The sequence below is a fragment of the Selaginella moellendorffii genome, unplaced genomic scaffold, assembly GCF_000143415.4.
Source record: "Selaginella moellendorffii unplaced genomic scaffold, v1.0 SELMOscaffold_54, whole genome shotgun sequence".
Taxonomy (NCBI): domain Eukaryota; kingdom Viridiplantae; phylum Streptophyta; class Lycopodiopsida; order Selaginellales; family Selaginellaceae; genus Selaginella; species Selaginella moellendorffii.
The window spans coordinates 276,974-299,525 of record NW_003314315.1 but is presented as its reverse complement, the minus strand read 5'-3'; the positions used below and the strand labels follow the sequence as shown (position 1 = coordinate 299,525).

The 22,552-nt window shown below is 43.1% G+C and overlaps 8 protein-coding genes across 9 annotated transcripts; 3 read left to right on the top strand and 5 right to left on the bottom strand.

Moving 5' to 3' along the window:
• Nucleotides 1-25: 25 nt before the first annotated feature.
• Nucleotides 26-1,804, bottom strand: LOC9661489 (aromatic aminotransferase ISS1). Its single transcript, XM_024687763.1, has 9 exons — nt 1,699-1,804; nt 1,533-1,580; nt 1,359-1,487; nt 1,235-1,294; nt 1,017-1,173; nt 862-968; nt 746-804; nt 582-690; nt 26-518 (listed from the first exon to the last, which is right to left on the bottom strand). The coding sequence occupies exons 1-9, from the start codon at nt 1,750-1,752 to the stop codon at nt 69-71; spliced, it is 1,173 nt and encodes a 390-aa protein (XP_024543531.1). The 5' UTR covers nt 1,753-1,804; the 3' UTR covers nt 26-68.
• A 546-nt stretch (nt 1,805-2,350) lies between these two features.
• Nucleotides 2,351-4,526, top strand: LOC9661488 (probable tRNA N6-adenosine threonylcarbamoyltransferase). The gene is made up of 6 exons (XM_024687765.1): nt 2,351-2,913; nt 2,976-3,131; nt 3,186-3,880; nt 3,954-4,019; nt 4,080-4,208; nt 4,385-4,526. The coding sequence occupies exons 1-3, from the start codon at nt 2,365-2,367 to the stop codon at nt 3,489-3,491; spliced, it is 1,011 nt and encodes a 336-aa protein (XP_024543533.1). The 5' UTR covers nt 2,351-2,364; the 3' UTR covers nt 3,492-3,880; nt 3,954-4,019; nt 4,080-4,208; nt 4,385-4,526.
• Nucleotides 4,527-4,898: 372 nt separating this feature from the next.
• Nucleotides 4,899-6,086, top strand: LOC112350822. Of its 2 annotated transcripts, XM_024687729.1 has the most exons (3): nt 4,899-4,962; nt 5,159-5,359; nt 5,463-6,086. In XM_024687729.1, exons 2-3 carry the CDS (start codon nt 5,297-5,299, stop codon nt 5,697-5,699), a joined length of 300 nt encoding a protein of 99 aa, XP_024543497.1. In that variant the 5' UTR covers nt 4,899-4,962; nt 5,159-5,296; the 3' UTR covers nt 5,700-6,086. The 2 variants fall into 2 exon arrangements, with proteins under 2 accessions (XP_024543497.1, XP_024543496.1); XM_024687728.1 differs by lacking the exon at nt 4,899-4,962 and having other exon boundaries at nt 5,127-5,359; nt 5,417-6,086.
• LOC9661051 lies at nt 5,986-6,612 on the top strand. The gene is made up of 4 exons (XM_024687727.1): nt 5,986-6,017; nt 6,076-6,264; nt 6,333-6,440; nt 6,497-6,612. Exons 2-4 carry the CDS (start codon nt 6,108-6,110, stop codon nt 6,589-6,591), a joined length of 360 nt encoding a protein of 119 aa, XP_024543495.1. The 5' UTR covers nt 5,986-6,017; nt 6,076-6,107; the 3' UTR covers nt 6,592-6,612.
• Nucleotides 6,613-7,980: 1,368 nt separating this feature from the next.
• LOC112350835 lies at nt 7,981-8,473 on the bottom strand. The gene has a single exon (XM_024687774.1). The coding sequence runs from the start codon at nt 8,447-8,449 to the stop codon at nt 8,075-8,077; it is 375 nt and encodes a 124-aa protein (XP_024543542.1). The 5' UTR covers nt 8,450-8,473; the 3' UTR covers nt 7,981-8,074.
• Nucleotides 8,474-9,084: 611 nt separating this feature from the next.
• Nucleotides 9,085-11,189, bottom strand: LOC9661050. Its single transcript, XM_024687705.1, has 2 exons — nt 10,276-11,189; nt 9,085-10,216 (listed from the first exon to the last, which is right to left on the bottom strand). Exons 1-2 carry the CDS (start codon nt 10,587-10,589, stop codon nt 10,105-10,107), a joined length of 426 nt encoding a protein of 141 aa, XP_024543473.1. The 5' UTR covers nt 10,590-11,189; the 3' UTR covers nt 9,085-10,104.
• Nucleotides 11,190-18,528: 7,339 nt separating this feature from the next.
• LOC9661487 lies at nt 18,529-19,030 on the bottom strand. Its single transcript, XM_002982433.2, has one exon. The coding sequence runs from the start codon at nt 19,001-19,003 to the stop codon at nt 18,629-18,631; it is 375 nt and encodes a 124-aa protein (XP_002982479.1). The 5' UTR covers nt 19,004-19,030; the 3' UTR covers nt 18,529-18,628.
• A 1,524-nt stretch (nt 19,031-20,554) lies between these two features.
• Nucleotides 20,555-22,492, bottom strand: LOC112350767 (pentatricopeptide repeat-containing protein At4g02750-like). The gene has a single exon (XM_024687564.1). It carries the CDS (start codon nt 22,490-22,492, stop codon nt 20,555-20,557), a length of 1,938 nt encoding a protein of 645 aa, XP_024543332.1.
• Nucleotides 22,493-22,552: the final 60 nt, after the last annotated feature.

Sequence of the window (22,552 nt, the reverse complement as noted above, 5' to 3'; positions counted from 1 at the left end):
CCTAGCCCTAGCCCTAGCCCGCCAGTTTAAAAATCAATTCAAATTCAAATTTTAAAACTTTTTCCCGCCTAGACACAACCGCGAAGAACAAGCTCTTCCAGGCCGGCTTTAAGCCTCGCCGCCGCGATTTCGCAGCTCCCCTCGTCCAATCCACCATAGGAGATTCGAATGCATCCCTTTCCTCCGCTAGCGCTACCAGGAACCACCATAACTTTGTGCTTGGAAACCAGCCATTTCACGACTGCTACATCGTCTGGGAATTTCTCCGGAAGCTTGGCCCAGAAGTAAATCGCCCCCTCGCCTCCTTTCACAGCTCCTTGGCCCAGCGGCGAGAGAGCATCCAAAACCATGGCCCTGTTCTTGCCTAGTCTCGCTACTCGTTCCAGGACCCATTGAGGACCAGCGTCTAGAGCGGCCAGAGCAAGTTTTTGCCCGATGATCGACGCGCAAATGGGGACGTTGTCTTGGACTTTGAGCAGCTGCTCGCCAAAGCCGGGCACTGTTGATGGATAGGCGATCTGTGAGCACCACCAAGGCAATGATAAGGAGAGCAAAAATGGTTTTGATGGAGAGATTCTTACATATCCTATTCGCCATCCCATCATGCCGTAAGCTTTGGAAAACGAAAAGACGTTTAGTATGTGGTCACCTTCGATGCAAACGTGTTTGCGACCATCGTACATGAAATACCTTCAAGTAGCAAGTTTAAGGAAAAGAAAAAGCAAAGAATAGGGGAGAAACTTACTCGTACGTGTTGTCTACAACGAGCCAAACTCCAGCGTTCTTGCACAGCTCCGATATTCGCTGTGTCGAAAAACGAAATTTAGAGCCAGGAAAAAATCGCAAGAGAGGTGATCTTGCCTTGAGTGTTTCCTCTGGTAAATAAGTACCAGAAGGATTTCCAGGATTCACAACGTTAACAATTCTCGGCTTTGGGGTATGCTCACGAAGAGCTTCCTCCAGCATTTCTGTTGTAAATGTTCGTAGAGAATCATCAGAAAAAGAAGCTGAAGTACCTGGATCTGGATGACAAGTGCCTGGATGACTGGGAACCACGACGATGTCATAGATGCCAGTCATTTGGAATGTCGTGTACGCATTGAAGTAATATGGAGCAAACATTACCACGGAATCTCCTGGATCACACAAACTGAGTGCTAAATTCGCATAGGCCTGGGAGAAAAAATCACTAGAACAATAAATGCCTATGGAACGGAAGATTGCGCTAGTTCACCTGGTTTGCACCAGCGGTGACCATCACCGAAGACTTGAAAAGCTTGTTTTCCTTCTTAAGCTGTGGACGAAGAAACGAAAGGTGTGAGTTAGAAAAAAAGAGAGCAAGAAGAAAAGAAACAAACCTTCTCGGAAAGTGCAAGCCTAAGCTCCGGAAGGCCATCGTCTGGGCCATAGCGGCTTGTAGAAATCTCCTGTATCAGATCTTTGACTTTCTCGAGAGCTTGCGGTGGAGGCTGCCAATGGACAACTCCCTGGAAGAATGATTTGTAATCAGATCAAACAAATGTGGAAGAGACCTGGGCAAGCGAGACAACATCGTTTCTTCCTTGAAGAAGCTCTTGAACCTGCAAGCTTCCACAGCTAACAACGTTACAACGCACAGTCGGGACACAAAAGAAAAGAATCAAAGTGCAAAATCTTCCTCTCTTGCTCTCTTCCCCTCTTCCAGTTCCAGTAAAGCACCTGAACCATGACGGGAGTGTCTGTTGCCAAAATCCGTCTTGAAAATCCTGCCATACTGCGTTGCTAAGCTCTCGTGTGTGTAGTTCTAAAAAATCTCCCGCTGTTCTAGCAGGAGTTGGCCGGAGGCTAGAAACAATCGTATGGAGAGAAAACAAAGAGAGGAAAGAAGACGAAGGCAAAGAAAAATCGCTCAAAGTACTTCACGCGTTCACCGCTCGAAGAGAAGAATAAACAAAGCCTCAGTGATAAGGCAGGAAAGACACAAGGACGCAAAAACAAAGAAAAGAAGACTAAGTTAAAATCACCATAACGGAAGTGAGACAATCCAGTGATCGCGACTCGAAAGGCAGCAAAATCAATGCAAGGTACGAAGGATTGCTAGGGAAAAGGGGCGCAAATTGCAGCGCTCCCCAGCTAAACAACGACGCAAGCGGCAGAGCACGGCCCTGGAGTGAAAAATGGTGCCGCTCCACAGGCATGCAGCGGAGATTTTAAGCGCTAGCGCTTTCTAGCTACAGTAATCGATCCAGCTACAGCAAATCGATCGACTCAGCGCCATACCTCGTCACTGAATCGCCCATGGCCAGGTCGCCCTATAATGGAGGATATTCCATTAAAGATTCCGATTAGGGCTTTTGGATCCCCTAAAGCCCTAAACCCCAAGAGATGAAGATAGCGCTGGGGATAGAGGGCTCCGCGAACAAGATCGGCGTCGGCATTGCCAAGAGCGATGGGACAATCCTCGCCAATCCGCGGCGCACCTACATCACTCCACCAGGTGAGGGATTCCTGCCGCGCGAGACGGCAATCCATCACCAGCAGCAGATCTTGCCCCTGATCAAGGCGGCGCTGGACGAGGCCGGGCTCGCCCCGGGCGACATCGATTGCCTGTGCTACACTAAGGGGCCTGGGATGGGAGCGCCGCTCCAGACAGTGGCAGTGGTGATTAGGGTTCTATCGCTGCTGTGGAAGAAGCCCATCGTGGCTGTCAATCACTGCGTGGCTCACATTGAGATGGGGAGAGTTGTAACTGGCGCCAGCGATCCAGTGGTGCTCTATGTCAGTGGTGGGAACACGCAGGTGATAGCTTACAGCGAAGGGCGCTACAGGATTTTTGGAGAGACGATTGATATCGCTGTGGGGAATTGCCTGGATCGATTTGCCAGAGTTCTCAACATCTCCAACGATCCAGCTCCGGGTTATAACATCGAACAGGTAGCTCTTGGAGCTTTTTCTTTTCCTTGTTCTTCTCATGGATGGTTTCTTCAACGTAATAGCTCGCGAAGAAGGGGAGCGAGTACATTGAGCTGCCTTACGTGGTGAAAGGAATGGACGTTTCTTTCAGTGGCATTTTGAGCTACATTGAGAGCGTTGCGACCGAGAAGCTGGCAGCCAAGGAGTGCACTCCAGCTGATTTGTGCTTCTCACTGCAGGTAAAAATCTCTTTTTTCCTCGTACTGTTTTCTCATCTCGGAAAGACCAAGCAGGAGACTGTGTTCGCGATGCTGGTGGAGATCACGGAACGAGCAATGGCTCACTGTGACAAGCGAGACGTCCTCATCGTCGGCGGCGTTGGATGCAACCAGAGGCTGCAAGCCATGATGCAGGTGATGTGCGACGAGAGGGGAGGCAAGCTCTTCGCGACGGACGACAGATACTGCATAGACAATGGAGCCATGATCGCGTATACTGGGCTCCTGGCGTTTGAGGCTGGCATCACTACTCCACTGGAGGAATCGACGTGCACTCAGCGGTTCCGGACTGACGATGTGTTGGCCGTGTGGAGGAAGTGACAAGCTCGCTCGACTTTGTGGGAATTCGCATTCCCATCCTGGTTTCTAAGTTGATCCAGAAGAGGTACTTTCACTGGAGTTCTTTTTGCTCTCACCTCTAGACTTGAGCTGGTTGTGAAGTCGTCGATCACTCCATAGTGTTGGCAAGATAATCACATCGATGGCGATCACACCAAGTCTCACTCGGAGCTCTCAAGCAAGCCGAGGATTACTTACTCCGGATTGACCGGAGAATATTCTTACACTAGCAGCGAATCTGGATAATGTAAAGCCCTAATTTCTTCTGTGTGGAAATGGGAACGAGGGCGAGGGCGCTGGCGCTCTACCGATCGTTACTGCGATCGTCTCGGACATGGCCTGGTCCGGAGAACGAGAAGCAATACATCAAGGTAGGAGATTGTGGTGTTCTTTCTTCTCGCTCAAATTCTCTCTCTCTCTCTCTCTCCTTATCTTTCTCTCCAGGACGAGGCCGTGCAGCTCTTCCGGAAGAACCAGCATTTGTCTGATTCCAAGCTGATCAACGAGAAGGTGTTTGTGTTCCCCAGTTTGCTCTGATCCATTCGGCCATGAAATATTTGTCTCTTGCAGATATTTGAAGGGGAGACCCGGTATGAGATCGCTTGGCACTACAAGATCCCATACCCGCGGCTTCACAATCTTTCCACGGGTTCTGTCGCCGAAACATCGCATCACAGAGTTATAGGCCCGGATTACAAGGTTCTCTCTAAACTTCTCCTTTTCTTTCTAGATTCTTGTGTTTTCTAGTGCTCTACATCATCCAGATTTCGTTATAGAAGATCGTTTTCTCGTCGATGAATTTTTTTTCCCTCTGGATCTCGGACAGAAAACACTGGAAACTTACGCAAGATCTTATTTTTCTTTTGTTTGCCAAGGTCCCCGTGGAGGACGATGGAGAAGTTCCCGGGCTGAAGACTAAATCGAGCAATGGAAACAGGTGCTACGCTTGAGAAGTAAAACCTCGTGTATAGAACTCTCGTACGGAATGATTATTCTAGAGAATATGCTGATCCGGCCGAGAATATCCCTTTGCGCGCATGCAGTTGGTTTGAAAGCTTTGGGCATTAGGTTTTGCCCCCTCTCATTTCTTTGCTGGTCTTTCTTCGCGCCCGGCAAGGGTTTTGGGGATGTGATCTTCCAGCCTCCGGTGAGCGATGTCTGCGATCGAGAAGCGCGGCAGCCAGGGCAAGTCTGATCTCCTAAGCTGGTCGGATGGCGCGGACGCGTCGTCGGACCGAGCCACGCCCGTGCGCTTTTCGGCGACCAACGATAGCAAGGGATTCGCGGCGGCTAATGACCAGAGCTGCACGGATCCGCCCGTTTCGCGCTCGGCCATCCGGATTCTCCAGGTGGGATGCCGCATTCTTGCTTGAAATTCCAGTTTGTAGCTCTCGCAAGACAAAGCATTCTCTCGCGCATTTCGGATCACTCCGTCGATTAGTCGTTGAAACATGTGAGTTTTTTTTGTCCTCGATTGTTCTAGCTAAAGCATTGGAATATCTTACATTTTTACGATTGTGCTGACTGAGTTGCCGCTCTTGCCATTTGTTTTTTCTTTCAGGAACTTGGAGTTTTTGTGAAGCATTAGCTGCATCATTTAGATCATTCTGGTAAGCCAAAGTTTGACGTAACTTCTCTTTCTTTCTCAGCCGAGTGGAGGGAGCCAAATTTCTTTTGGAGAAGGTGACAACAGCTTCCAAAAGAAAGCTAGCAGCCACGCAGAGGTGGCTAAGCAACGCGAGCTCAGTGGAACCCAGGAGACATTTGAGGAGCAACCTCGACGTCCAATGTCTAATGCCAAGGCGAAAGAAATGTGCGGAAGCAATATCTTTGGACCACCAACATCCGAGGTATGCCGCGCTCGAAGCTCTTTAAAAAAATGCGAAGAACTAACGAGAACCATGAAGCTTGCCAGTTTATTCTTTACCTGTGTTGGGGTGTTGGGGGATGCAGTACTCTTCCCAAGGCCAGCGGACACACAACCAAAAGGCAGCAGAGATGACTGGAAACGACATCTTCAAGAAAGGTGGCTATGGAACTCCTGTGGAGAAGTCTCTCAGCGACGCTAAGCGAAGAGAAATGATCGGGAGTGACATTTTCTCCGAGGAGAAGCCTCCGCCATCGCAGCAGAGTGTCAGCAACCGTATCAGGAAGCCACCAGGTGGACCAAGCACCATTGTACTCGGTTAGCTGCGGGGTTTTTTTTCGGTTTTTATCTTCTTTTTACTTGTGTCCTTCGCCTTTTGAGAGGAATCACTCACGCGTTTGGCCTGCAGGGGCATTATTTGAATCCCATTGTGTTAACTCCAGCCTCTTTGTGCATACATACACAGCTGGATGGATTCTTCTTTGGGGCGCATGGGTTTCTCGCTTGGTACTCACTCTGGTGATGCTGCAGATGTTGTTGCTAGGATTAAGCAGCTGAGGGGAAGCAATCCTGTTCAACACGACGAGAACGCGACCCCTGAAGGTTTAAACAAGATCCCAGGTGGAAAAAAGATTTTTTCGGTTAAGTTCTCCGTTTTGTCGGCTCGCTCTTATCAGTTACTTACAGACGTGTATGCAGATAAGCACTTACGCGAGGCTAAAGTAAAGGAGATGAGCGGGACGCATGACTTTTACAACCGTGGCTCCAACAACAAGGAGAACAACGACGGCACTGACAAGATGATGAGCAACGATGACAACAGCAGCACCACCGAGAAGAACGAAGCTACAGCCCATCGTCCTCTCACTCCTGACATGAGACGATCAGGTATCTCGAGTTCTCTCCTCGTTTTCTCGCTCTTTTGCTAACAAGAAGGTGTCCTGTTTTTGCCGCAGAGAAGCATCACAGCAATGCAAAGCGTCAGGAGATTGCTGGGAACTATGATCTACTGAATTTCTCTCCAAGTAGGCATGACAATGCTGATTACATCAAATATCCATCAGGTTGGCCATTTAGTGCTCTTGCTCATGGGTTGTGATCTCCCTCATTTTGAGTTTAGAGAGGCCTGCGAGCAGCGCTAAATTGCGAGAACTCAGTGGCAGCTACGCCTTTGGAGACTGCTTCACAGACCAGTTGTACGAAAAGATTCCATAGTGAATAATATTATTAGCATTGGAGAAACTAGGTGAAAATTCCTCTACTTTAGTTAGGATTTTTTAATTTCAACTTATTTACTAATTTATTCAGTTAAAGGATTAACCACATCCTATTATCAAATAACACACCCAGCTTTGAGAAATACATCTCTTATATTTTCATTCCAGAGGATGTCACTGTAGGTTTAAGAAATTAATGCACAATTACTTTTATAATTATTTATCAATTTAGATGTAGTTCTTCTTAATAATTTCAAAGTTAATAAATTTTAATCAAAACTTAACTTTTAAAATTTTATGAGCATCTCGTTGATCTTTTATTTTATTGAACATGAATTTAATTTACATATAAAATTTCTAATAATACAATGTCTCAACTTTGAAAGGTAATCTTCTTTTTTTTCTTTTGAAAGGTTTGTTTGAAATCTACCTATCATTTTGACAGTCTATTAAATTTCAGAATATAAAATACAATCAAGCAATAGATATAACAAACACTTTAACTACATTATATTTAACTGTTTATCTCTATAATTTTATGATTCAAAACTTATAACATTACCTTTCATTATGATTTCATTCTATTGAAAAGTTCAATAAAAATCACCCTCCTATAAAAAGTAAAACACTTTTTGAAAGCCATTAAAGTTAAAGATATACAATGGACGTTTATAAAGTTTTGAAGAAATAAATTTTCCTATAAAATCTGGCTAATAACTGCAGAAGGGAAGAACAAGAGAGAGAAAGAGCTTTATATATGAATGCATGGTGCATAATTGGTATTTAGAAGGTGAATACGTATGTGCCAACTCAACATCTCTGCATGCATGCCAGGTCAGCGTAAACGTGCAGACATGACGTGTATTACACAAGAGAGCTAGATAGCTACCCTATACATATATTTGGATATATTTGCATGCGTGCCACCTCAACTCTCTGCATGCCTGCCAAGTCTGCATGAAAAGTGTGGGACCATGAGCTAAGAATGATATCTAGGTGTTTGAAGTATGATTGCATTAATGGTGGTTGTCTAAATGACTATTCTTTTTTAGCCAGTCCAGCTATATATACTTATTTAAACCATTGAGATTGTTTGTTGAGAGCATCCATATACAAGTAAGATATAAGATATGAGCAAACAAAGTGCGATTGAAAAGAAACATGGATCAACAGGTGGAATGATCTGGTCTCCAACCAGGGAAGTCTTGGAAGCATTTTGAAGAGTGTTTCCTAGAATAGTAGTCCAACTTTCAAGCCATTTATTGACAATGATTGACTGTGTTAACTTTAAGAGCTCAACCCTTTGTTCCATCCGTTCCAAAGGTAGACAGATAGAAAACTAGCAGAAAACAATCTATCCAAAGCTCAAAATCTATAATTTGCTCTATTGACAACTATAAACATAGCCACACATTATCATTATGGAAGATCTTTTATTACACAGTCAACAGGGTTGACCAGCACACACTCGATAGCCTGCTTCACTCGGAAACAAGAACGAGCTTAGGCTTAGTGCCACAGCGACAAATAGGTGGGAACGATTTAGTGCATACGCTGCATTCTTTTCCCTTTGGGCAGTCCCCGTCACTGCAGCAGCTACTGCCTACTCCGCAGTTTGGAGGGGCCTTCGTGCAAAAGCACGAAGGCGGATAGCTCTTCGTGCAAATGGTGCAGAATTTGCCCTTGGGACAGAATTTGCTGTTTGGGCAGCACTGCGAGTTGGGCCTGCATGCAGACGGTCGGCTGGCTGCTCCATCGACAAAGAAAAACTCGCCTGGAAGATCAAGCACTTCAGCAGTGACAGCAATGCAAAGGAGCAGCGCAATGAGAGGAGCAAACTTGATAGACTGAGCCATAGCGAAATAGAGGATGAGTTTGGAGAGGCAAGCGCACTTGGTTATATACTCCCAAAGATTCGAACAATTCGGATCCCACGTTTCTCTTGCTGATTTCCGGACTGGTCCAACGAAAGCGAAACAAGAACCAAATAGCAATAATTCAACCAGCTGGAAAATCACCATCCTATGACATATACATGAGTCCATGTAGATAAATAGTAGCGACGCAGCAGTCTTTATCGGCTACAAACACAAGCTGCATGATAGTTTGCATATTAAACAAGTGATACCTTCAATCCAGCTTGACATGATGCCATGATTTGTCCGTGCGATGAAGGTGATTTTCTTGAAGGAGTCATTGTGAGCTAGAGTGATCTTCTGGGTGTGCATTAGAGCATTGTTGTCACAATATGAAAATCACTCTAGCTCACAGCTCCTTCAGGAAAATCACCTTCATTTAAGGACAAATCATGTCAAACCAAAGCTGAATAGAAGGCAGCACCGGTTCCATATACAAACTATAAATGCATCTTGCAAATATCTGCTTCCCATTTTCCAGATCCGGATCTCGAAAGCAAGATTTTTGCAAGATGCTTCGACGTATGACTCACGTGTAAAGTGAGAAATGGTCACTGCTGCAGTTGATGGCTAGGTCTAGTTAGGTGAACTTGTTCAGAATGATAACTACAACACCATTTGGTGACGCTAGTCTAGAGTGCTTTTGTTTGTCTAGGCTATTTCAGCTGCACCATTTTAATTTTTTCACGATGGTTTGCTTGGCAGCCTTTTGTGGCTACTGACGTAACCAAAGAGTTGTCCGCTCCAGCCGCACTCCTAGCATCAGTTCCTAGGATTTTCAAAGCCGCTGGGCTTGGTTTTCCGTGCCGATTGATTTGTGAGGGGTTTGTGAGGCAATCACAAAACAGGCAGATGTACGCTCTCAAACGTCTGGAGAGGACCAGTTTATAGCGCAAACGTTGTCTGGCGAAGAATCTCTCATGCCATATGTGATAGTTGTCAGGTCGATGCAGCACCAAATTGCTTTCTCCTCCTCTTGAGTGCCAAATTGCTACAAGGTCGTCATGGTGGTGCTGAGTTAGAGTTCCTCCCTCGTATGGATCTCCAGTTCCTCAACTTGTTCTCTCGAGCTCGAGACGCCGCCTCGGTAACCGAGAATCGGCACTCCCAGGCACCTCACTCTACCTAGGACCTCGCTACTCATGTCCTCGAGATCGCCTCTCCAGCTCCTTAAGTTCGCACTCGAGCGTCTCGGAGCAATCCATTTACTGAATGGCTCTCGAGTGATCGAGCTCGAGGTGGCCTCGTCCTGGGCTTGAAGCTCGAGTTCACCCTCTTCTTGAACGTCGTCATGCTCGCCACGAACTCAGCCATGCCTTAGGATCACCTGATCCATCCAAAGCTGCCGCCTTGCTAAGGTTACCTGTGTGGATGATCTTTGGAGCACTTGGAGCTCTAATTAAAAGAACGCTGACTATGATCTTGCGCCAGCAGATCCCGGGCTGCCGGGCGACACGATCGAACTCTTCCATGCGATATTCGGGCTGCTACAGCCATCGCCCCCTTATCCTATGACACACTTTAGGTGACTTGCGCTGGATCCAAGTGGAGTGTGCACGCATTGACCAAGCTCGTTACACTGGGCTCCATGGCAATCACGAGCGCCTCAGCAGATGCCCACACCGCACCACGCAGCCGTAGTGCTCCGCGATTGGATCCACGCCGTGATCCCCTTGCATCGACGCGAACATCTCTATAGCCCCATGGCTGCACGAGAGCACAGGAAGCTGACGAAGGTCACTGGATTACACTTTGAACTAGCGTACCTTTGACTAATCGATGCCGGATCGAGAAGATCCTCCTTCTTCCATGAGTTCTCCAAGATCGCTGGCTTTCTTTCCAAGCTCATCACACCTTTTAAACATGAGCTCCTCGATCGCAGCCTCCAAATTGGCCTTGCTCGGTGTTTACCCAATCTTACCGAAATCCCGTCCAAGATCCTCGTCAAGCACGGATTCGCGGCATCGACATCACAGGAACACCAACACTGACGCTCTCCAAGATCGAATTCCATCCACAATGCCGCACGGCACGGTGCCCGAGGGTGTGTCCAGTCGGTTAGCAGCCCGCGGTATACCATGCCACCTGCGTTTTGGAACCATCGCTCCAGTCCCAGCAGCTGGCTCTGGAATCTACTAAGAACATCGCTTTTCTATGGGTGGTACGCCCGGAGCAGCTCGAGCTAGTGCCGAAGAAATTCGGCGGTACCGCGCGGTACGCCCTCAAGTCCGGTTAATAATGTAGAGAACCGATCGAGACTCCTGTTTGTCCAGCCATGGAATTACCTAGTTTGGATCGTCTGGATCGTTCCCGGTGGAGATGTTTAGATGGAGAGAACCCAGTGGAACGATGTTGATTCCACATAACTGAAGAGCTCACACCACAATGCCTTCCAGGGCGTGGGAGGAGATTGCCAGTATGCGATCAGCTTGGGCCACGGTTTCCACAAAGGTCGGTGCTGAATTTTGGATCTGTGGCATGGTGTACCATCGCTGGGCGGTGTTAAAATTTGGGAAGAACTCGAGGTAGAGCTTCATGTTCCTCTCGGCCGGAGGCTCCAGCAGCAAATCCTTGTAGCGAACAAACTCCAAATGGCCCTTGAGTGAGAATGGCATAATGTGTATGTGATCCAAGTGTTCTTCGCTCTGAGTTTCAGTAAGAATCTTCTTCCACCAGCTTAAGCCTGTCACTCATCTCTTCCTTCAAAAGAGTTGATTATTATTAAATAGGATTTTAATATAATTTAAAATATTCTAATGGTTTTAATTTGCATTAAAAGGTTGTTTTTTATTTCTCAACCGTTTATTAATTGAACATATTATATTTAATTAAATCACAAAAGAAATTAATCAAAATTTTGCAATAAGTGATCATATTTGATAAAAGGATTCTTCTACTCTACCTCTTTCCTTTTTAATTGGCTATGTGAATACATCTGGTTGTCGACCTTCCAACTTCCATATTTTTGCAGATGGTTAGCCACTTGCTAAACAGCTGAATTACAAAACTATTGTCCTGCTTCTTTAAATTAAGAAAAAGGGGGTGTTAAATAATTTCTATAAATGACAAGATATTATGGCATGCTATAAATTTAGCAATGTCCAGCTAAGAATTAGTTTAGTTAGGATTGAATCAAAGATTCTTAGATTAAGGCTCAGATGCAAAGACAGATGGCCAAGTCATATTTAATTTAAAGAGTTAAACACTGATTGGTGGTTATAATATACCAAGCATTCATGGATCCATCCTAAAGCTAAGCTGTCATAAAGAGTTTCTCACATCAACCAAATCAATAATTATCTTTCTTATGGTTGGTGGTCTAGTGCTAATGGTTTAAGCATTAAAGCAATTGGATTTTTCTTGTCCTTCTAGTCAAGCCTATCCAAATGTGGGGATCTCCAAGGTCTTTCATGTCATGGGCAATGCAATTAAGTTCATCCTGCTACTGTTGCACTATGATCTCAGTAGTGTTGCCAAAACCACTATCATGGTAAAGAAGCAATAAATACAAGGTGAATTGCTATTACCTTTGAGTTGGGTAATTTCAATGAGTTCTAGTTGCCTCTGAATATCTTAGAAGGAATTTATTTGAGTATGTTACTTAGCTAGAAAATAAATTTCCTATCATGCAGAAGATATAGACATATATTTGAAAAAAAAAATGCAACTCCAAATTTTTTTGAAATTTTAAAGCATAATTGTATTTCATGGAGAAATTTTAATGCTTTCACCTTATGTTTTGATAAACAAATTTTATCACCAAATTTTTTAATACTATTTGCAATATTAGCCATCTTTTGTTTCTGAGCAGAAATACCTAAAATAAACTTTTATATTCTAAGATATTTTACCATCAAACAGTTTTCATTTAGACTATATCATTTATAAACTTTCCTAACACCTCCTAGTATATTCTAGTTTATTAATGGTCTGCCATCTAATTTTTGAGATTAATCTTGTGTTTTTTAAATTATAAACTATCAAAATAAACATTTATGAGGCAGTCTCATTAAGATGAATCTCAAGTGTCATTTTATAACAGATGCTAAAAGAACACTACAATATGAAAGAGCATATGGTGGTAATTTTGATTATGAACATCCATAGTATCATCCAATCCAAAGACTCTGATCATTTTTAATATTTTTCTAATAATATTATAAACTATGATTTAAGATATTTATTTTAGAATTTATTATAAAAAAATTCTACAATAAATTCACCAAATCAAAACCAATGATCATCTAACATAAAAAATAATACACATCTTATACAGAGGGCAACAGCCTAAACATTTACATAGACAAGGAATTATTATTATCCCATATTAGAAAATATTTAAATAACAAATTTTTCATTATAATTAAATTAAATTAGTTAAATAGTAAAAATTTAATTTATTTTTATGTTTTTAAATTTTATTTTCTATTCATTTTGCTTTGTGAAGTCATATATTAATTATTAATATAGATTAATATACTAATAAAATTTTTAAATTCATTCTTGTTTGCATGCATAAAATAAGAACTATATATACTCTAGAAAATTTGAAATAATAAAACTATAGCTTATGATTTTGAATTATCAAATGCCCCAGCCATAAATGCGGGACTATTATCCGAAAGAATCCGCTCTGGATAAAAATGCTAAAACACTACTCGATTGAGGAGGAAGTATCCAATAGTAGTTGTAGAGGCACTAGCAGGAACATTAACTTTCACTCAACAAGTCAAGTAGTCAAAAGTAATAATAACATACTCATTGTCAACAGTTGATCGTAGAAAAGGTCATATAAAATCAAATGCCACCAACTCAAACGGACAGGAAATTGCAATTGACTCCAACCGTCCTTCTGCAGCATGAAAGGGAGTATTACGAGCTTGGCACCAAATGCAGCTACGCACATACTGGATAATATCACATCGCATCTTTGGCAAATAGAAAGACTTGCACAACTTCTCGATTATACAACAATGTCCCATATGCCCACCTAGAATAGGAGAATTGTGGTAGGCATGGAGAAACCACGGAATCAAGACAGAAGGCACCACCAGTCGTAAATGATCATCAGGATCTGTCCCCACAAAATAAAGAAGGCTATCTTCAAAGCGATACTGAGAATGTAAATGCTGGAATGGCAAGTCATCAGCAAGTGATGCAGGATTCTCAAACCCATATCGAAGGTTTCGTATCCATAGCTCAAGTTTTTGAGCCTCGCAAACCTTATCAAGAGAAGGTAAATTCTGTTTTGCACCTTGTGGACACTGAACGTCGAGTATAGCAACCGCTAACGGCATAAAATCCTCATCTAGAAAATCCACAAATGTCAGAATAACAAGTTCGTCAAAAATATGAGAAGAGAGTGGAAAAAGAAGAGGAGCTCGAGAAAGGGCATTAGCATTAGCTATAGAACTCCCTGGCCGATGAATAACATCAAAATCATATATTTGAAGCTTCAAAGCCCATTGAGCAGTACGACCAACCAGGTTTTTCCACTTCAATAATGAAGTAATAGCAACATGGTCACCTTCAAGTAATGTCTGAGAACCATGTAGATATGCATGAAGTTTCTCAAAACCCTAGACTACTATTAAACACTCCTTCTCTACCGTGGAGTAGTTCATCTCTACTGGTTGTAATGTACGGCTTATATACGCAATGGGATGGCGCTGACCAGGCACACTTGAGCTCTCTTGCATTAACACACCTCTAAGACTAATGTTAGAAGCATCCACGGGCAAAATAAAAAAGTCGAGTGCAGTTAGGATATACTAAAACCGGAGGAATCGTCAATAGCTCTTTGAAATTCACGAATGCCCGTTCACAATCCGGGGACCAAATGAAAGATAATGTTGATAACTTTAGCAACGCTCGTAATGATGTAGTGTGATTAGAAAGATGATCCACAAAACAACCGAGATACTGCACCTTGCCTAAGAAGTACTGCACATCATTCACACACTTCGGAGTAAGAAACTTTAGAACAACCACAAGTTTGTCAAGATCAACTTGCAAACCCTCATGAGAAATACGGTACCCAAAATAAGTTGTGTACTTGGACCCAAACATACACTTTAACTGCTTCAGCTTTAAACCAATGTCACGTAACCGATCCAACACTTTACAAACATCACGAACATACTCCTCCCACGTCCCCTCCGAGTGGATCAAAACATCATTAATGAAGTCAGTAGTCACCTCTAGCATATCGCAAAGAACCTTGTCCATCATCCGCTGGAAAGTTGCTAGAGCATTGTTCAAACCAAACGGCATCACCAAGAACTCGTACAAACCAAATGGTGTACGAAAAGCAGTCTTAGGAATATCTTCTTCGGCCATCGGTACTTGTTAGTATCTAGAAACAAGATCTAGCTTGGTGAACTAACGACTTTACCCCAGACGATCCAAGAGATCGGCAGTGTAAGGAAGAGGGTACACATTTGGGATTGTCACTTTATTTAATGGACTATAGTCAATGTAGAAATGAATACTCTTATCAGGCTTCATCACAAAATGAGGTTCACATGCCCAAGGACTCCGTGACTTCCGAATAACACCCTTCTTCAACATCTCTTTGACATTTACACATAAAATCTTGATCTCCTTGGGTGACTGACGATGAAAAGGAACTTTGATTAGACAAGCATCCCCGGTTGGAATCAGATGACATGTGGCAATCTTGGCCCCAAACGACAAGTCAAATTCAAAGAGATCAGAATACTCTTTCACGAGCCAGTCAACTACTACAACACAAAGATTGTCGGAGGGATCGGAAAAGAGAAGAGCAGAACAAGACAGAAACATAGGAGGAAATAGTGGGGGAACAAAAGTAATGGATGCAAAGGTATAAGAAGACAAATAAAGAAGTACGAAAGTGAGAGGAATGGATGAAACATAAAGAAGTATGAGACAAGGGGGAGAAGCCTTAAAGTCACATTTAGCATGATTGCACTGCAACCAATCTATACCAAAAATGAGGTCAAAAGCTTGACTCGGCACCACCCGCAATGACTACAACTCAAGCTCGAGATCGCCAACACGCACAACTAGGTCCGCCTCATCCCGTGCACATACATATGTATGGCCGTTGCCATAAAGAATGAAAACTGGTTCCGCCACACGATGCAAGTGTAGACGGCAACGTGTAATAACAGGTTCAGCAATAGAAGATAAACTCAAACCTATATTAACCAACATGGAGAGAATAATATGAGACTTTTTGTTATAAAAACGAGCTTTGAAAGTAAACACTAGATGAACCGATGCCGAGTGAACCCCTTGATGATACTCCCGAAAAAAAGATAAAAGGGTCACTAACTTATTCGTGCAAAGTCCCTCCATTACTCGTGTGACTCCTTGTTTTCCACATACATCTCGATGTCCAGACCTTCCACTATAATAACACCAATGGGACATTGCTGACGCCAAGGTCTCCACCCAGGAAATGGAGGTCATCAATCTAGAAAACACCAACAACGCCGATAAGCATGACCAACTTCATCGCACACCCAGCAGCGAACATCACGGCCATGACCATGTCCTCACCCTTGTCCTTGGACTCGAGCAGCAGCAGCATCAACTTCCATTAGAACAAGACCATCACCCATAGGAAGTGGAGCTGAAAGACATGCAGTGAGAAGTGAAAGAGGCAACGTTTCATAATGTTGTGCCAAGTGAAAAGCATTGTCAAAGGTGGTGGGAGCAAGTGCATGCACAAGTCCGACAAGATCTTGACGAAGTGCTGGCCACAACATTTTTAACTTGATCCACTCTGATATATTTGGCTCCGCACAAAGCAAAAGACTTCAGAAAGGAACGCCAAATTGCATCACCGACTTAAATGGCCCTTGGCGAAGATGATGTAATTGTTGGAAGGCATCATCATAGTCGTTGGCATGTTCAAATGCGTGTTTGAAGATGTCTGGGAGAACACTCCAATCCCCACAAGTGGCTATGCTCAAACCATTGTACCACAGCAACGTTGTCCCTTGGAGACACGTGGGAAAGTCATGCAAACGTCAAACATCATCCCAAGAATGATATGTGGCAATTACTGTGTAGTGATCGAACCAATAATACACATCATCCCCAGAATTCCTGTGAAAAAACTCCAGCCGAACGCAAGGATTGGCACCAAGAGCAGAAGGAGTTGTCCCACATGTTGTGAACACCGCCATCAATTGAGTTTGGTTATTCAATTGCAAGCGCATAGCATCAAGCAATTGTACCAACTACTGCTTCAAAGTCAAAGGAGGAGATTACTAATCTGCTATGAAGATGAATGAAAAAGAAAGAGCAAAAGAAGAGAAATAACAAAAAGTTAGAAGGAAATGGTAGATCTAGACAATGCAAAAAGTTAGATCTAAACCAAAATCCTAAAAAGAAAGAACAAAAGAAAAGAAATGGAAAAAGCTAAATCTAGACGATGCAAAAGTTAGATCTAAATCAAAATCCCAAATCCAAACACTCCTCAGGGACAATGAAAAATGCCCCTCACCTCCACCAATGTGAGTGCTTGGAATATAGAAAGGGAATACAAAAAATGTGCCTCTTAATTAGCCCAAATACCCTAGCTTATATACAAAAGCGAGTGGTCTGGATTAAAATCAATTTGACAGCTACCAAAATCCCACTATATTAATATTAGTATATGGCATTGTAGCCATACACTTGGCCCTCATATACATAATTTATTATTTATTATTTATATTATTTACATATGTTATTAGTGTATTAAATGGAAAAAATCATTAACTAATAGTGGCATTCCATTTTTGAGAAGCACTATAATGTAAATATGTGTGTCTTTTTTATACTTTTATTCAATAAAATATTAGTGTATATTTAGAAAATAAGTCTTAATGAGAGTAATTTTATTCACAAATAAGATTCCACAATTTGCCATGTGTTAGCACATATAATATACCTTTTGTATTCTTTTTTACTCAAGCTATATAACAATTGTATTAAACTTAAGTGTTAAAAGACCATCTTCATTCTCAATACCAACTTTTTCAAATACATATAATGTAATTTTTTGTATGTATAAGTTTAATTTTTATATGATTTTTGGCTAAGAGAGATTTTTAGTTTGTTATATGAGCAACCATGAATTGCTTGATGTATACATTTACTTTCACTTTTAAAAAAAAGGAAATTTAATTGAAACTAAACTTCTAAAATTTTAACGTAAGAGCATATGTATTTATTCTTTGTGTTTATCTTACTCTATTGAATATCCAAGATGCATTCTTGGATGCATCTTGGATGTTTATGTAAACTTTTTAATAGTAATGGATGTTTATGAGGTTTTGGTTTGCTTAATCAAACCTATAGTGAATATACTTAGAATGTACTTGGATATTCTATAATATTTTACTATCTAACAATTAGATTAATCTTATATTTATAATTTATGAATATGTTTATAATTATAAACTTTCCTAAGCACTTTCTAGTCTATTCTACTTTATTCTACCATCTAATGGTTGATATTCAATAAAATTAATTTTGTGCTTATAAAACATGTTTATAATTTAAAATTTCATTAATAAATAAGAATAACACTACTATTACACAAAGCTGCATGCAACACATAGCAAATTTTTTAAAATGTGTAAATAAATTGAATATTCAAAAAGGTTTATATACAAGATGTTGGTAACTGGCCTTAAATGTACAAAAATGAGAACTGAGTCTAAACCATTGAGATTGGTTGTCCAGAGCAAATTCAAGTAAGATATGATCACAAACAAATCGCAACATAAGGTCATATGCCACTTCATTGGTAGTAGACCACATCACTCTCTTAATCTATTGGTGTCTCTTCTAATTGCTTATAAGCTTTGATATCTTTTAACATTGAAACTATTGTTAGAGCCTGGAGAAGTCTTAGAAGCATTTTGAGATTGAAGACATTTATTTACTGTGATTAACTGTCATTGACTATATCAACTTTCATCCTTTCCAAACTAAATTTAGAAGGCTTTCCAACTCGAAATCAATCTGACAATTACATAAGAACGTTAAAAATAGCCACATTATCATTATGAAAGATCTCTTATTACACAGTCAACAGGGTTGACCGCCACATGATATATATTTCGGCTGTAGCCGGTTTCACTCGGAAACAAGAACGATCTTAGGCTCAGGGCCACAGCGACAAATAGGTGGGATCGATTTAGTGCATACGCTGCAAGCTTTTCCCTTTGGGCAGTCCCCGTCACTGCAGCAGCTACTGCCTACTCCGCAGTTCGGAGGAGCCTCTGTGCACATGCACAAAGGCGGATTGCTGGGCATGCAAATGGTGCAGTATTTGCCCTTGGGACAGAATTTGCTGTTTGGGCAGCACAGCGACTCGGGCCTGCATTCAGACGGTAGGCGGGCTGCTCCATCGACAAAGAAAAACTCGCCTGGAACGTCAAGCACTTCAGCAGTGGCAGCAATGCAAAGGAGCAGCGCAATGAGAGGAGCAAGCTTGATAGACTGAGCCATAGCGAAATAGAGGATGATTTTGGAGAGGCAAGCGCACTTGGTTATATACTCGCAAAGATTCGAACAATTCAGATATGCCGGATCCCACGTTTCTCTTGCTGATTTCCGGACTGCTCTAACGAAAGCGAAACAAGAACCAAATAGCAAGAATAAACCCAGCTGGCCAGAATGTACAGTACAAACGAAGACAAAATCAGCATCCTAGGGGGACATTATATTCCTTGTAGATAAATAGTAGATCAGCCAGCGACGCAGCAATCTTTATCGGCTACAAACCACATGATAGTAGTTTGCATATTGAACAGGTTGGTCTGACATGATGCCAGGATTTGTCCTTGCGATCTGGGATGGGATCTTGAATGACGGTGATTTTCCTGAAGGAGTTGTAAGCTAGAGTGATCTTTTTACTTAGAAGAAAATCACCTTCATTTCACATCCCATCCCACATAAATCATGTCAAACCAAGAGCTGAATGGAAGGTAGCAATATGCAAACTATCATGGAAACTATTGAAGCATCTTGCAAAAATCTGCTTCCCATTTTCCAGATCCGGATCTGGAAAATAGAAAGCAGATCTTTGCAAGATGTTAATAAGATTTTTTGATATTTTTGGGACATACAAGACCTTTGTTGTACCTCATAAACATTTACCTATCTTAAGTCATTCCATCCCGTTGTGGCCCTGGTAGGCCATCTCAAAGCCCCGTGATCGATTGCCAGAGAGAATTTGTGAGAGCTAGATTCTTCTCTCGAGAGGTGGCAAAGTGCGAAATGGTTACTGCTGCGGTTGAGGAAGCAGATGTGAGTAAGATTGGTACATATCCAACACTGCTTTAGGTGGACTTGTTCAGACAGATAACTACAACACCATTTGGTGACGATAGAATTATTTTCTGAGCCTAGAGTTGTCTTCTGGTCGTAACGTACAGCCACAACAGGAATTTCGGTGTGCGGGAATGTTCGATCACGCTGTGGACGAACTTCTTGTAAGTTCTTACACGTTTTAATTTGTTCACTAGCGTCTGTCGTAACCAAAGAGTCGTCCGCTCTAGCCGCACTCCAAGCGCATTTTTTTTTCTGGGGAAGAATCTCTTCAACATGACCACCTCTGGCTTTAGTGCCAAGGAGATTTTCCTTGGAATATGGCACAAGCCTGTGTGCCACCTTTTCTCAGAAGCAGACACCTCCCGGTTTCCATGGACCGTTGGACAGCACCAAATGCAATTTGTGCAAGGGAAGATCACAGCCTGCCTCGGTTTTCTACGAGCACATTGTCATTCAGCTCTCACGGAATGATGGAGGTATGCAAAACATACACTTCTCTTTCGATTTACACTCGTGGTTTTACAGAACGGACTCCACCCTGTAGTCAACGTTGCTGCTGGTCCCAAAAATTCTTCCGGGGCACAGAAGCTTGTCCGGAGGCGATACGAAAGCCAACCAGGCTCGTCACGCAGGTCTGGTTTCTACTCCTCGTTTTAGCAATAGGGGCATTCCTGGCGGCCGTCAAGGCTCACAGGCACAGACAGGAACCCACGCAGTACATTGATCTCAACAGTTTGGGTTACACTCCACCCATGCTCTAGGCTTTGTGCTTTCGAGCTTCGGAGTTTGTATAGAACTTTCAGGTTGGAATCCGAAGTAAGTGTTGGCAAGCAGCACATAGCCGGATCCCAGCTGCTGATACGACTCGAGAACAATGCTCGCAGCTTGGGAACCGTGATAGGAATCGCTATAGCTCCGACAAGCTCCTAGAAAGCAGGTCCACTCCCACACTCCCGGAACGAAAGGCATGGTTTGGATGAGTTCCTTGGCACTGGACAAGTATCCTGCTCGGCTAAGCAAGTCCACCACGCAGCTGTAGTGCTGCTTTCCGGGCTGGAGGCCGAAATCCATCGCCATCGACACGAAACAACACCGTCCTCTGAACGTTTCTCCGGCTTGGCTGCAAGCGACGAGATAGAGGATGAAGCAGATCTCGTCGGGTGACTCCACCATCGCCATCTTGTCGAAGGTCTCGAAAGTTTGGAAAGAGTGGCCGTTTTGGGCGTATGCCGCTTGCAAAGCGCTCCAGGAAGTGATGTCTTGCTCGAGCATCGTCTCAAACAGCCGTGTAGCTCGAAATATATGCCCGCGTCGGGCATAAACGGCCAGCATTGCGTTCCAGGACACATTGTCCCTTTGTGGCATGGAGTAAAATAGAAGCTCGGCATCTGGAATATACCCGTTCTGGGTATATGCTGCAAGCATACAGTTCCAAAGGACCTGATCTTGTTGAGGGGCAGCATCAAACAGCATCTTTGCTTCAAAATGATACCCATGTTGGGAATATGCTGTTAGCATGGCGGTCATTGAAACAAGATTCCTTTGTGGCATTGTGCCGTAAATATGTCCTGCTTCCTCCAGATACCCTTTTCGGGCATATGCTGTCATGAGCATATTCCAAGAGAACAAATCACATTGAGGCATTTGGCTAAAGATGACACACGTTTTGTCGTAGTCTTCACGTGCTACGTACGCTGCCAGGAGAATATTCCACGTAATTACATTGCCAAGAGGCATACGTTCAAACAGGCTCCTTGCGGCATAGAAATTCCCGGTGTGGGAATATCCTGAGACCATAGCATTCATGCAGACTAGATTCCACTGTGGCATCTCGCTAAAAGTTTTCTCCGCAGATTCCATGTCACCCTCTCGGGTATATACCGCCACCATTGCGGCCCACGAGAATAAATTCCTCTCCGGCATGCGATCAAACGTCTCCCGAGATTTTTGTACGTGTCCGGTTCGAGAATATACTGTTAGCATCGAGGTCCAAGATACCAAATCGTGCTCTGGCATCTCGTCAAACACAGACTTGGCATCTTCCAGATGCCCGTTCTGGGCATATACCGCTAGCAGCGCGGTCCAGGACACAAGATCCCACAGCGGGGACTGATCAAACAGCCTTTTCGCAGCGTCAACGTCGCCACCACGGGAGAGAGCACCCAGCATTGTGGTATATGCCACCAGATCCCACAGTGGCATCTCGTGGAATATCATCAGGGCTTTTTGAAGGTTATCGGTGTGAGAGAAGGCAGCCAACATTGTGGTCCAGGAGATCATGTTTCTTTCGAGCATTTGATCAAAGAGCTCTCTGGCAGAGTGAAGATGCCCGTTTTGGGCAAGTGCTGATAGCATTGTGTTCCAAGAGACTGTGGTGTGGCTTGGCATGAGATTGTCAAAGATGATCTTGGCTTCGCAAAGATGGCCATTGTGGGAGTAGGCTAAGATCATAAGATGGAAGGAAAATATATCCCGTTGTGGCATTGTGTCAAAGATGTTCTTGGCCTGGCCTGGATTGCCGCATTTGCCATACATTTCAATGAGCTTGTTAAAGAGGAAAGTGTCATGAGAAGCAATCTTATGTCTCAACTCTGCATCGATCTTGGAAGCTGTTGGAAGTGTCTTGCAATTTTGTATGACTTTTACCCATGATTGTCGATCCATATTATTATCATTTTAATGTTTCATTCTAAATAAGTGAAATGAAACTCTAATTTTCGTTTA